Here is a 14,536-nt window from a genome sequence, read left to right on the forward strand (position 1 = left end):
CGGCATTCCGGCCATACCAGAGGAAAGCATGCTACCAGAGCTAGGCATGCTTGGCGAACCCATTCCCTGAAAACCGGGCCTTGACAATGGTGTGCCCCTGCTTCCTCCCATGGCGTTTCCACCAGGCGGTACCATGCGGTGTCCACGGTCAGGTCTAGGAACAGCCCCAGCAGTTGGCAAGGTAGGCTGCTGCTGCGGGTTTCTGCCAGATAACATCTGATTATATTGGAGACGGTGTTGCTCCTCAAGTGGCAAAGATCCTCTAGGAACATTGAATCTACCATCCCTGAAAAAAATAATAAAGAACTATTATTCATAGAAGGAAGAAATCCAAATAAAAAACTTGAGCCAAGATGCACAAATGCAAGCAAATGACAAAATCACCCATCAGAGCTATACCTAATAGGAGCACTGGGTGGACCAGAAGTTGTTGACAAGTTATTACCAAGCATAGCTCCGGATCCAGATATGCACGGGTTTGCTCCAGAAGTTGGGAGACCTGACATTCCCTGGTTCAACACCGGCAAACCTGGATTTTCAAGGGTAAATACATCTTGTCCTGAAGTTGATGCATCACAAAGATCAAGGGGCCTTCATTCAAAGAGTAGCACGATATTAGAATAGAATCGCAGCAAGTAATATGTTGGAGATGAAATTCAAGAAACGTTACTTACGTGAGGACACTTCCATTCAGGTTATTTGGGAATACTTGAGATAGAGCCATAACTTGAGAATTGTGGACTGGTACTATCTGCTTAGGATCCCGGGTATTGTTCTTGGAGCGAGATGAAACGGAGTACACAGAAACAGAAACGAGAAAACAAAATCAGGGATCATAAGTTTCGAGCTATAATATATATGTCTTTCATACCCTAGTTAATGTTAGCAAAGATTTCAGTGCCATGTTAAGACATGCAACCTAGTTATTACAGATCAAAATAATGCAACATTTACTTTAGAAGAAATTCTGGCAAGAAAATGAAGTTTCCTAACTCCTAAAATTCAAAGTCCCAAGATAAGCATGCAAAAGCGTCAACTAGCTCAAGCCCAAAACACTTGCAAATTGAATTTTGTGTATCAGAAACAACAAAAGCACCCAGGATCCTCTCATGATGACAATTTGAACTACATCACCATCCATTATCTGTTGTTTGCTACATGGCATGCGACCAGATGAAGGTTATGACGTTTCCAATGATTAAGGCAGGTAAAAACACAGGAAACAGATACCATGCAATACGTCAACCAACCTGAGTTCCTCGACAGTGGAACTTCTTCCCAATCAAACAAATCTTCTCAAAATGGGATTTGAGGGTATCCTCCTCCATTGGCCCTTGCAAACGTTGGAACAACTGCCTCGCACTTCCCTGAATATAATGGCCATGTACATCAAATAAAGGTTAACTAAACATAGATGAAGCTTATACAAAGCTTCATTTTATTCAATGTTCCATAGTTATGGAAAACCTTTGGGATGCCAGGCAGTGTAGATGGGTAAGGCTGAGAAGTTCCCGAGTCTTCAACACTATCATCACCAGCATTCCTATCCATTAGATTCTTATGTCGTTCCTTGCATTCACTTGGATTGCGATGTATATACTGAAATGTTTAGAATGCAGAACAGAGAAACAAATCAATCAACAGAAACATGATTGATCACTATAATAGAAGCGACAGCTTGAACATAAGTGAGATTGACACAGTAACAGCCATAATCCTTGCTCGAAAGGTACAGAAAATGCACTCCCAAAGACGCAATCTAGAAAACAGGGTTTTGAGGCCATGTTCTACTGCATACTTGTCATGCTAAAGCGAGTTCAATTTTTTATAGCTTAATCAAGGAGATTATGCTCTCAACAACAAAGTAAAATAACAAACAGAAATAATACAAATCAAAATCAAGCCTATAATCTATAATTTATAGATCTACTGTGCCAGGCATGTTCAAAAGAAATAATCCCAACAAAGAAGAAATTAAAAACACACACACACAGTGCCTTACCTTAATTTTGAGATTGCTGTTCATTGCATCACTTATGAGCTCCCAGTTAGGGCCCATATCATGCACCAGAACAACAAGCACCTAGGAGGCAAATAAAAAGAAATCAGCTATCTCAAAGCAACACAGAGGAAAGATATAGACCAGTAACAAATAAAAACCTGATCTTCAAATAGTGACCATGGATTTCCAGAACATTGTTGACCAGAAGAAATCTGCAGATATTATATTTCAAAACTTTAAAATGATAGATAACCCAAGGGAAGCTAGACGACCAATGCACTAGGAAGTCTCAAACACACACACACAATAACAATAATATACCTTCAGGCCTTTTATTTTTCTGCCCCTCTCACGACCTCCAATCAATTTAATAAATTTGTTGGGGTTGGACATATTGCTCATCTGTGATCCTACAGGAGATGGAATCGATCCAATAACAGGAGTAGAACTGTCAAAATTATTCCCGGCCGAATGCTTCGCTATCTTCTGCTTCTTTGCACCATGCGGCCCATACAGACCTTATACAATACAATTTAAAAATGTTATGACATTTATATACATGTATATGCATTCTCATAGAAAAGTAGCATCATGGCTCTGATATCAATTGATACAATTTGGGCCCTAACTCCACCACAAAAGCTAGCTTAAGAGTGGAGGTTTGGCCCTCCTTATATATTGGCCCCAAATCCCTCTCTCCCACCGATGTGGGACTCTTATCACATCATTAGAACACTGACAGAGCACCAGTGCCATGTAATTTCCAGTAATAGTTCGTTATTTTCTAATTACAAATTACTCTAGGTCTAGGGTTTAATAATTCCAGATAATCATCATATAGTTTATTAATTCACCGCAAAGATTGCTCTTGAAAGCATCGTAGATTCTGTAGAAGCAGCTTCTAGAGCAAATAATAACCTCAGTTTAATTTATACGGGAAAGTGAAGCTTCTGTTTTCCCCACTTCGACCAGACCACTAAAGAACCACATTAAGCAGACATGCATCAAAGGCACAAAAATGGGCTATCAAAATGGTACCGTTCATATCAAAATGGTTAGCCTCTGGTCGCTTCTTCCAGTGATCCTTCTGTCAAAAAAGCGAGGAGGAATTAGGTTCCTCTCCAGAAAGTCAACTACCCCTTTTGGAGTACGTATAATAACTATAACAAAGTACAAAATTCCATAAAACTTCTTGTGCCCAGAAAAAACAAGCAGTAAAAATCATCACCCATCCAGATATTTAAGAAACAAAAAGGGGGGACGCCAAGTATTTCAATTCCAACAGCAGCTAACTCTAGGCTGCAGTTCTAGAATGTAGCATAATTGACACTTTAATAAGCTTTTGTTAACATTAATTACAACACACCATATTTGGGCATACTTTCAAAAGACACTTGTAGATATCGAATCTTAAGACCATTTTAGCAAACTACCTGTTCACCATGGACTGTTGAATCAAGATGCCAAGCCTGGTCATATCCAGAACCCTGCAACAAAAGGAAAGTGAAAATTATAAAACAGAACTGTTCATGAATAATATTCCAGAAAATGTGAGTCACATACTACTAGATGAGCCTTCTTCTTCTTTTTAGATTTTCCAAAAGTTTCAGCCAAGTCATAAGGTAACCGCCTCTCAAAGTTCCCAGTTGATTCAACTTCTGTGCCTTTCTGAACACCAGATCCACCATGCAAACTACTTTGCTCATCCTGAAAAGAATCAGTGTCGCCACTAGAAGCATCTGTCTTCGAGGGCACTGGTAAATTTCCAGCTGTAGCACCGCCAAAAGGGCTAATTATCCTCTGCCTGGAAGCAGTGCGCATGCGCTTTGTCGGTACTGAACCAACATTTATATTACTGGCAGGCCTTTTCCCCATCAATGTTGGTTGATTGGATGCACCTGTGTAGCTGCCACATGGTAAATCAGCTCCAATATCATATGACTTCAACAAGTTCTTCCTCTTCTTGCGGCTTAAATTAGATGATTGAATACATTCAAAAGCTCCAGGCAGATAATAAGTGCTTGTTTCTCCTTCATCGTCGTCATAAACAATGGCATTGTATCCTGTATCTACAGTTCAAGACTAAATATCAGTAAACGTTTGCAATCATGCATAGCATTAACAACAAATATATCATGTATACCTCCTGCGGCATCATAATCAGAAGTCTCAACCTCCTCCTGTATGCTACTTCTAGATTTCTAGGGAAAAAGAGGAGAATGCGGTTAAATACACTCAGAAACTCACACATGCATATAAGAAAGACACTCAAAAATATGTAAGCAATCAAGTCAACACATGAGAACTTCTAGCACCACAAAATATTTCCCATACCCCATATCGTGTGAGATGAGATTCAATAGACTTTCGGTAAGCCTCCATTGCACCAGGGGGGACTGAATAAAAGAGGCTTTCCTGCACAGAAAAAAGCATGGTGAACGGAGTCGAAATGTGATAGCTATCAACAACAGAAAATCAACGTCTGAGATGCAGCACTGCCAAATGATGTTTGATCTAGGTCAAATGATCGATATAGATTTTTCTCTGTCGAATGACATCATTCCACATAGATTTCCTGCAGCATCATTAAACCGAGAGGCTGCCAAGAAAGAAAAGAAATATCTTCCGTACTTCTGTAAGCTGATCATCCCAAGATGTTTCCAAAATGCCCGGGTCACGCAAATTGTCAGGAGTCGATGGTGGTGGTGCTTGTAGAGGGGGGACAGAAGAATTGTTATACTTCAAAAATCTCCGCGCATATTCTATGACACCAGCAGCTGAACATTTTCCATGGCTCTCACACCCCAACTCTGTGCTACTCTCCTGTATATGGTAACAGCATTACTTGAAAGGACACCAGAAAAGAATTCTAAGAATGAAACAAAAACAAGTAACAAGACAAAAGAAAGCCCCAAGTGCTAAATATGTTGAATTGGTGCAACTGGAAAGATGCAGCATGTCAATCTTAGGAGGGAGCAGTCCACAGAATCGTATCTCAGCCTACTCCAACCCATCACAAACTTAAAATACACAGTTCCAGGACCTCACAGAGCTGTAAATTCTTCAAACAGAATATGTGTGTGCGTGTGTGCGTGTCAATCAAAAGATGAGAAAATGGGGGAAAAGGAAGGGAACCACATTATTGTCACTGTCATCTAAAAGCCACAACAGGCTCTTCAGAGACAACTCAATCAATACCTTATCAGTAGTTCCTTTGGCATCAACTTTGGCATCAATCAAACTTGTTTCCTCAATCTCCTCCCCAGGCAGCTCAACAGAACTCCAGAACAACAGGATTGCATTACCTAGGGTAGAAGCTAACGTTTTTAGCTTCCCATGCTGAATTCTTTGCTCAGATATCAGTTGAGAAGTAAAGGCAATTTGATGGCAGATTTGGGAAGCAACAGTCATCTTCCAAAGGCGCTCCTAGAAAAAGAAGTAAAGAGAAAGAGAGGTTGAGCAAAGATTCAAATTTGTTCACTCAATAAATATACGTAGTAAGTGAAAAGCTATCATACTCAGTGATGGGACTTACAGTAGGTAACGTGACAGCACAATAATTCAAAAAATTGGAGCATGTTTAATTTAACATTAAATAAATTCAGAACCCAAAGTTAAGCAGCTGAACCACACCTGCGCAAAATCATTTGCCAGCCATGTCATTTCTTCAAGGACGAAATCCCACTGAGATTTCATATGGACCTCCACTGGTACTGTACTGAAAGATAACTCAGCAACTTTCTTTCTCTTTGCCTGGTAATTTGTTATGTCAGACATAAAACTCTGAAACAAACAAAGAATACAAACTTTTTCCAAGCTCGAGAAATTAAGATTGTCAGGCGCAGTTAAAAAAAGACAACCTTTATAACGCGTGCCTCCTCGAGTATCGAATCCTCCTTCATGGTATCTACCAGAATAGAGCCACCTTCTGGATCAGTTTGTCTTTTTGATGCTACAATATCAACTCCTGAAACTACATTCTTATTAACTACACCAGAGCTGATTTCTGCTGATGCCTGAGGCTTTCCAGGGTAAAAATGGTTGCTAGATTTGTCAGCTAAACCATCACCGACTTTCCTATCATCTCCAGATACAGCCAAATCAACTTCTTGTTTTCTTTCTGCTTCAGAAGAGCATTTCTCTTCATTTTGCAATTCAGATGTACTTCTCTGGCTTTGAATTTCGGTTTTGACCAATTTTGTCTGGTTTTCATCTACATAAGTCCTCACGTTAACACCGGCAATAGTGCCACAAACCTCATTCTCATTCTTTGTATTCACCATTTCACTGCCATTATTATTTAGTAACCCCTCTACTCTTAAAGTCCGCTGCATACAGATTCCATTGATGTCAGCTTTGTCTACTCCATGGAGATCCTTCTCATTATCTACGTCTACACCTACATTGTTAGCATGAGAAGATTCTGAATCTAACCCTTCTGACCTTGCAGTTGCAGTATTTGCTAAGCTTTTTTTCTCTCCTTTAAAATCTACAAGGCCATTCAATTGGGTAGGCATAATTTCTTGCCCAGCTATTGCTGCAGCTTCGTGAGCCTGGATTTCTGTACTAGCAGGAACCGCCTGAGCCTTCTCCCCAGCAAGTTCAGCCTCTCCACATGCCACAACAGAAGAATTTTTCCTTAATGTAACATCTGCCTCTTCTTTCAGCGGGCTACTTCTTGTGCTAACACTCATCTCTCGACCAACTAATAGATCCTCTGCCTCAGAGTTTAATAGATTATTGGAAACTAAACTTTTCGAATTGATATTACCATTTGAAGTCGCAGAGCTTGGACAAGACATAGAAGTTATATGCCTATTCTTCTGGTTAGCCGTTTGAGGTGTGCTACTCTTTCCATCCACTGATCCTCTACGAATTGAGAGAGACGTCACAAGACCACCACGACTCTGAGCTAACTCTGTCGAATTTGGTCGTGCTGAATCCCGATTTATCTTTGATCTATTCCTACGAGCATATGGACGAAAAATGGCAGAATCTTCTGTTTCTTTGACATTCTGGTTGGTGTTCTCTTGGGAGCACCTCACTGATTCAGCTTTGTTTCTCTTATTAAAACTTCTCGAATTTGTCTCTCTTTCAAGTAACTCTTTTTCCCCGTCAAATAGTAAAAGATTATCAGCTGTATTAGGTTCTGAAACTGTAGGAACTCCAGGTCTACCACCACTCTCCACAGAATCTCCATGTGGTGAGGCAGTCAGGGCAAAACTATCTTTGACTTCACTGTGGCGAAGATGGGTAAACAAAATCATGAGCTAATCCATGAAATCAAAACAATAAATTACAACAAACAAGAAAGTACCTGTTTACTAATTGATCTGCCTGCTGATCGGTGGATGACGGCGATTGGACGCTATGTGAAGTTGTATTACCAAATTTGAAATCCAAGGGATTGCCACCCTAAAGTAGAGAGAATAGTAAATTCCAGTCATAATTCGTACTTGAAACGGAAAGGAAAAGAGAAATCAGTCTTCATACTTTCTCTAAAAACTCCAATTCCCTTCTCCTTTCTTCGCGAACATCATACTCTTGCCTGTTGAAACAAGTATTTTCATTAGCCATTAGATATAATTGTATAACAGATTTGTACAAGGTAAAAGATATGCCTTGAAAGGAAATAAAAAGGAAAAAACGCAATCCTGTTTTACCTTAGCTCTGCTTGAGCCTTCTCGAATGCTGCTTGACGTGGAGATGTTTTGACCCCAATACCACCTCCACTGTCAATAACTCCTCCCATGAAATCAACTTCAGCATTTACTATGACAAATCCTAAAATGCTTCCATGCATCTCCACCTTAGCACAAATGAGTCCGCCCGTCCCATTAATTCAAATCCTGGCATTAATCTAGGACAAGTTAAGAAGTATTTTCAGTGTTCACAGGATTTTGAATAACAGTACTGCAGAAGACAGATTCCAATAATTGTTTAGTGTTGACCTGCACAAAACAATAGATATCGAAACATAAGCCTACACATGCATATGTTTATCAGATCAAATCTTTTTTCCCTCCAGTAAGTCAAATCAACTCCATTTAACAACAGTTTAGTAGTAGCTAAGTTTTGATTCCAGATAAACCCTTCATGAGATGTCAGAGCTAGACAGAGTTCAGTCACACGCCCGAGTGAGTCGCTAAAAATAACAAAAAGAGAAAATTGGTAAGTCAAGTCAAGAGATTCTAGTATTTGTTTTCCATCTAATGCTAGTTTCTATCGTGATCTTCCTTGTACCCTATGAAAATTAGCATAACTTGACAAGGGCTAGAAAAAACAAAAGTAGAACTGAGCCAGACTATACATGCCAGCATAAGCAATCACTTCTCCGCACTAAATTTAAACTCGAGCCCAGTTGTAGAAAGAACACCAAGATACGATCACAATGTAGCATGACGATAGGAAATTTCTCTGCTAAAATAAAAAAAGAATCCAACATAAGTATACACTACAGGCAACGGAAATTGAAAATGATAAGCTGGGTGACTAAGAAGGCGTGCCCACGAACTTTGACGTCGAGTGAGCCCATTTCAGAGCTAAACGAGTAAAAAACAGGGCATTGCAGAGAAGAATTCTCGACATTCCATCAAAAGTCATGAACAGAAGAGCAGAAACAATGAATCCGCCCAAAAACTAAACCCAAAACTCCACGAGCCATCCCGAATCCGCATGACCTCGAGCAAAGTTGGACTTTAGGGTTTGTGAAGAAGAGCAAATGAGAAGAGAATCGAGCACGAGTACCTGAGTCGGACGTGGAATGAGGAGAATGCAAGCCTAGGGCACAAAACTCAGACAAGCTTACAACCTAATTCGTGTGTTTTTTTCTCTCTCCTAGGGTTTCGGACAATGAAACCACAGACTCTCCCCACAACCCTCTCGAAAAGCTCCAAAAAATTCACGACGACAGAACCAGTTCCAGACGGAAACAAGACGCTCCCGTGTAAACAGAATCCATGAATCCTCCCGGCCAGACTCCTAACTCAGCAATTCCTCCATGGAAATTTCTTTCAATTTATGTTTCCCTCTCGGAGGAGGAAAACAAAATCGCTCTCGTGTCGTTTTTTTTTCTTTCTCCCTCTCTCTCTCTTCGACGCACTATGCGACACTCTCTCTCTCTCTCTGAGAGAGTGGGCCTGGTTCGGCTTGCTTCAATGTAGACGACGACACCGGAAGATGAATGAGGCCTCCGGTCATCGTTGGGCCTTTTATGATTTTTATCATTTTATTTATGTAAATTTGCATGTCCGTACATGCCGCTCGAAGATTTTGTCCCGTTGGAAATCAGAATTCCAACATATCCCCAAAGATTAATTTAAATCTAAAAATTCAGATATTTCGGACAATCTGTATTAAGAAAAATTACTTGGGCCAACAATATAAAAAAAAAAATTCGTTAGTTGTAAGAAAGGTTGAAATTTGATTTTAAGATAACTCGATCATTTAAATCCTTTACCATTTTGGTTATACGGATTTTATGTAGCCATGTCTGTTTTATGATAAGATTTGTACCTCTCTTGATCAAACTCTATTTCTTTGATTACATAGAGACACTCTATTTCTTTCATTGTATAGAGATGTAGCATGAGTAAAAAATAGATATCTATATGAATAAAATCTTATTTTAAAATTAACTAGATATATTTTTTATAAACTAACATGATTGAAGAAAACAATAATATATTAAAATAAATATTTTTTTGGAGTAAAAGCCGAAAAACTTTTATGTAGTATTTAAACCAAAGGGTGGAGACTGATCAACAAATCCAAACTCCTAAATAAGCCTTGCCCTCCGATGGTTTAGGGCCTTAAGTTAACACGTATTCAAATCATACATATAATCAAACACAATGCCGTTTACTATTGAATTCAAGCACGTGCAAGAGAAGAAGAAGAAGAAATCAGAGCCTAGCTTTTCTTATTATCGATCAAATGAAATCGGGATCAGGACTCGAGTACAAAATACAAAGAAGAAAAGAGAGAACAAATCTGAAACACAATAGAAATTTCACAAAATACACTCGTGAGACATTTCATATTCTCTAATACCATCCATGACATTAGATATTATTGAAACACACCGATAATGTCGAAAACATCGACCACCATCAAATAATTATGATTTCTTTTCAACCGGATCAATTAAAAAATAACCGAAAAAAGAGAAAATTTATTTGAAAGATTCACTACTTTATCAACAAAAACTGAACCCGCATCAGAACCGAACCAAATTCAATATAAGATTGAACGACTAAAATAACCGAATCCGACGGAATCTTGAAAGGACCACCCCTAATACCGAGGACGACACTTCTTGTTCTTGAGAGTGTATGTAATACGCGGGTATCGTACACAGAACACGTGTGAGACGCAGCGAGAGAGAGAAAAGGGTTCCATTCCATCTCGAATCAGACACAGAACCAAGCAGTCAAGAAGCCACAACGTCAAATGACAAAGACAAGATTCACACGGTCTCTTAGAACGTGACAAGCAACATACATGACTACTCGATGCAATTAGACATCCCCTGATGAGACAGAAGTGCTTCCAACATTAACCAATTAATAATATCTACCCCTCCTCAATCTTCTTCCCATCACCCCTAATGTGTTATCACCAACAGTTTATAGTTTATATCTCAGTCATTTCGTTTCTTGATTTTACCTCCACCGCCGCCGCCGCCGCCACTGTTACCCCGAGCCGCCGCCTTTCTCGCCGCCTTCTCCTGCAATGCTTTGGCGTCCCTACATTTCCAAATCCGAAAATAAAAAACAGAACAAAATCCAACAGAACAATCACACAGTATACAATGTCAAGACAAATTCTCACAACTTTCTTCCAAAACATATAACACTGGACCAAAAACTAGGGGTGGACGTTTTGGGTTTCGGTTCGGTATACGTAGGGTTTAGTTCAACAATTGTTTATTCGATTCTACAAAAAATTACCAAACTAGAACTTAATTTTAATCGGTACGGTTCGGCTTTAGGGTTGGTTTGGTTTGAAACAGTTTTGTTATATGAATATTGAGTACCAAAGAATAACCAAAACTTCATTTTTACACACATTCAAACTTAAGGTGGATAATTCGGGTTTTCGTTCGATACTTATCGGGCACTGTTCGATATCAGTTCAGTTTGAAAACAGTTTATTCGGTCCTACAAGAATTGTACCAAATAGCATTCAGTTCGTTTCAGTTCGATTTCGATTCATACCGGGTTTGTAACCAAATTCCCGAATCGAAACACCCACCCCAACAGAAAACGCATCGTCAAGAAAGATTTTTCAATAGCTGTAGATTCGACATGTAATCTCTAACACTAACACACCAGAAACAAATCCCCAGAGATCATTGAGTTAGCCAATTTTGAAAGTCTTCTGATAAAGAGTGTACTTGTATCAGCTTCATACAGAACATAAACAAGCGGATTAAAATCTGCAGAAACTACCGTTCACGACGTTGCTCGGGAGTTAATCCATCACTCTTAGGCTGCTTAGATTTGTGATTGTTTCTAGCTTGAGCTCTTTCACGATCACGCTCCCTCTGGTTTCCGCGTTCGCTTCAATTAAAGCCAAACAAATATCACAAGACAACAACAAACTAATTTCTCCTACTCATCCCCTTCGATTCCCGAGAAACCCCAGTATTTTCCGCGAAAACATCAAAAAAAGGAAATACACAAAATATGAACCAAAATGAACAGATCCACGAAGGATATGTGTCATTGTCGGTGCACAAACACAGAGATCCCTGGAAATTTCCACAGGAAAATCCACGAAACAAAATACAAAATCAATTTTGCGTGCGATTTCAAATCTATAAACACATTACGAAAGGAGATCTAACAGAGCAAGAAGAAACATGAAGATGAATGGGAATCGGAATCGGACGGAAATTTTTACCTGGGAAAACGAGAGAATCGCAGTGCAGATTTGGAAAACCCGAAAGCTTAAGTTTGAAGAACACGAGAAAGGTCTGATATAGGCGTCGAAGGTTGGTGGGGGCGAAACAAACGAGTCAGCCCCAGTGGAAGAGTCGAGAAGCCGCACAGATTCCCTTACTGCCTGTCCCTCGAATAATATAATTACATTTAATTAATTAATTAATAATTATAGACCGTTGGCTCCAACCCCTTTCGAAATATTTTTCACATACATCCCCAAAGTATACCATAATTGACAGAACAACCCCTTGATTTTGATTTTAATCAATTTACGCTACCAAACATGGAATTATGGAATGATGATGGCAGGTTTTTCTATACAATGCAATTAGGTTATCAATTTTTAAAACTTTCACAAATAATTACGAAGTATTTCGAATGTAAATAAAAAATAAAAAATTTATGAAATCTTTCAAAATTATAACTCGCTCCCTAACTACGTTAACAAATCGACTAAAGACCTCATTATCGTTATCGTGACAACCAATAAATATAATTAGAACACTGCGTTATCCATATCGCTCCATCAAACTTTAAAAAAAAATTACAAAACATATATATAGATAACGTATACACAATTATATACATATACATACATCCATAAATACACGTATATATATATTATATAAATAATATTTTATTCATTTTTTATTTTAATATATTCCATTAATTTAATTTTTAAAATACACAATTTTTATATTGCATCATACTAATATATTACTATATTATTTGGCTTGTTTTTCACCGAAACGAGATGTGCTACCCTAATTTTAGCAAACGGATAAACATCGTTTGGATTTATGATCATAATTTATTTCTATTTCTATAGTATATATATATATATATATATGATACAACTCTTAGAATGATCATACAAATCACTCCTAACTAATCCAACTCGACCCGTGATAGGTTGAGCGTTGGTGCATTGGATCGGGTCCAATCCATTGACTCTATAATGGATTAGAATCCACATATGAAATCCATCAAATCATTAATATAATGGTACATCCACTGTTCATATATATATATATATACACGCACATATATTCGATGAACCAACATCTATATGCTATTCGTTAATTCGATGTAGGAGATGATTGGTGATACTATCCATTTGATATGAAAAAATAATAAATAACTATAGTTGAATTTGATATGAAAATTGATCGGATAAAACTGAATTTTTCCAAATATAATATTGTTGTATAAAATGAAATAAATAAATTTTAAAAATAAAAAAAAAAATGCAAAAAACATATGAACAAAAAAAAAACTAACCAACTTAGTCGTGATTGTAATATCTTTTATATATAAAAGTAGAGTTTTTCCTACGGGTCTAACACGTGTCTTTTTTTTTGAGAATATGAAAGAGTGCATTTTAATTTTTTCACAAGAGTTAAGTAATTCTCAATTAAAAAATAAAGATGATCGGTCAAATGAGTAATTAATTCACATTTAAAAATAGAGAGGTTAAGATTCGAATGTTTAATTTATGGTTCATTAACCACAAAGCCCGAAGAGCCAAGTGGAAAGTCATGAACTAAGCATTAAGTGTTTTATCTGTGGCATATATATTTGAGTAGATGATTACCATCGAAGGAATGCATAATACGAATCAAAAGAAAAAAGAAGAAAAAATTGAAGAGAATATGACAACCGAAAACTTTAGCAAAAAAAGAAAAAGATAGGGAGGCTCACAACATAAGCCACAACGAAGAAAGGGGTTACCCAGGTAAGGTTTTATAATTTTGTGCTGTTCATTGTTCATTCTTTTTTTTTTTATTATGTTTTTTAGATTTTCTGTAAGAATTAGTTTATTTTTGTGAAATTTTTATTTAACATGAATACTGATACGATTATTTTGTATATATATATTTTTATGACGTGGAAAAGCACTCTTTATGAACTAATATATATATATATATATATATATATATATATATATATATATAATACGATAATTCATTGAAGATATGAGCGGCTCATGAGAGTACATGTTACATATTCTGTATGAAGATGGCAGAGAGAAGGGCAAAGAGACAACACATGTGTCCGTGCCAAGAATTATCATTAAATACTCTATTTATTAAATAAACACGAAAACGTTAAAACAAAAAAGTTAATGAAAACATAGAATTTAACCAGTTTACATTCGGTCGTAAATTTGAAAAGTTATACAAATTTAGGTAGAGAAATCAGTATAGAGAATCGATTAATGATACCGGTTTAAATTTTTATATTTGACCAGTTTCATTGTAATATTCGTTTACTTTACCGGAATGATAAACAAATGGTCTAATAAAAAATTATGTTGTAGTCATTCATTTACGCAGAAAATATTTGAGTATTCATTTTTTATTCGACCATATAATTTATATTAACATCTTAATATATTTGTCCATTTTATTTTATTTTTATTTAGTTTTCTTATAAAAATAATTGACCTTCTTAAATAAAATTATTTTTAAAATAGTTATTTTTTTCTAATATAATATCAATAAGGTAAGTTTTTCTGTTATTTATTATTTGGAGAATCAAAGTGTTTATAATATTAACAACAAATATATACCAAATTAAAAATAAA

The 14,536-nt window shown here is 37.1% G+C and overlaps 1 protein-coding gene and 1 long non-coding RNA gene across 7 annotated transcripts in view; both read right to left on the reverse strand.

The window, feature by feature from the left end:
* The window catches only part of LOC104804615 (chromatin modification-related protein EAF1 B-like), an 11,856-nt gene extending 2,706 nt beyond the window's left edge, over positions 1-9,150 (reverse strand). For 2 of the 6 annotated variants that reach the window (XR_770368.1, XM_010528938.1), the window contains exons 1-21: positions 8,750-9,149; positions 7,666-7,862; positions 7,496-7,550; positions 7,320-7,417; positions 5,863-7,240; positions 5,636-5,755; positions 5,201-5,428; positions 4,634-4,825; positions 4,337-4,417; positions 4,146-4,203; positions 3,566-4,071; positions 3,436-3,489; positions 3,041-3,089; positions 2,324-2,520; positions 2,161-2,214; positions 2,003-2,083; positions 1,468-1,599; positions 1,251-1,367; positions 675-775; positions 400-591; positions 7-286 (exon numbers count right to left, since the gene is read on the reverse strand). Coding sequence is in view for 5 of the 6 variants with exons in the window: in XM_010528938.1 (XP_010527240.1) it covers positions 7-286; positions 400-591; positions 675-775; positions 1,251-1,367; positions 1,468-1,599; positions 2,003-2,083; positions 2,161-2,214; positions 2,324-2,520; positions 3,041-3,089; positions 3,436-3,489; positions 3,566-4,071; positions 4,146-4,203; positions 4,337-4,417; positions 4,634-4,825; positions 5,201-5,428; positions 5,636-5,755; positions 5,863-7,240; positions 7,320-7,417; positions 7,496-7,550; positions 7,666-7,805 (4,113 nt within the window). In the remaining variant the exon portion in view is untranslated. Of the gene's footprint in view, positions 1-6; positions 287-399; positions 592-674; positions 776-1,250; positions 1,368-1,467; positions 1,600-2,002; positions 2,084-2,160; positions 2,215-2,323; positions 2,521-3,040; positions 3,090-3,435; positions 3,490-3,565; positions 4,072-4,145; positions 4,204-4,336; positions 4,418-4,633; positions 4,826-5,200; positions 5,429-5,635; positions 5,756-5,862; positions 7,241-7,319; positions 7,418-7,495; positions 7,551-7,665; positions 7,863-8,749 lie in introns of all 6 variants that reach the window. The other 4 variants (XM_010528943.1, XM_010528940.1, XM_010528942.2 and 1 more) reach the window with 4 other exon arrangements.
* A 1,204-nt stretch (positions 9,151-10,354) lies between these two features.
* Positions 10,355-12,056, reverse strand: LOC104804617. The gene is made up of 3 exons (XR_770369.1): positions 11,909-12,056; positions 11,455-11,565; positions 10,355-10,749 (listed from the first exon to the last, which is right to left on the reverse strand). It is a non-coding gene; the product is annotated as an uncharacterized LOC104804617 (long non-coding RNA).
* Between the last annotated feature and the right edge of the window lie 2,480 nt (positions 12,057-14,536).

The sequence above is a fragment of the Tarenaya hassleriana genome, unplaced genomic scaffold (genome assembly GCF_000463585.1).
Source record: "Tarenaya hassleriana unplaced genomic scaffold, ASM46358v1 Cleome90, whole genome shotgun sequence".
Taxonomy (NCBI): Eukaryota; Viridiplantae; Streptophyta; class Magnoliopsida; order Brassicales; family Cleomaceae; genus Tarenaya; species Tarenaya hassleriana.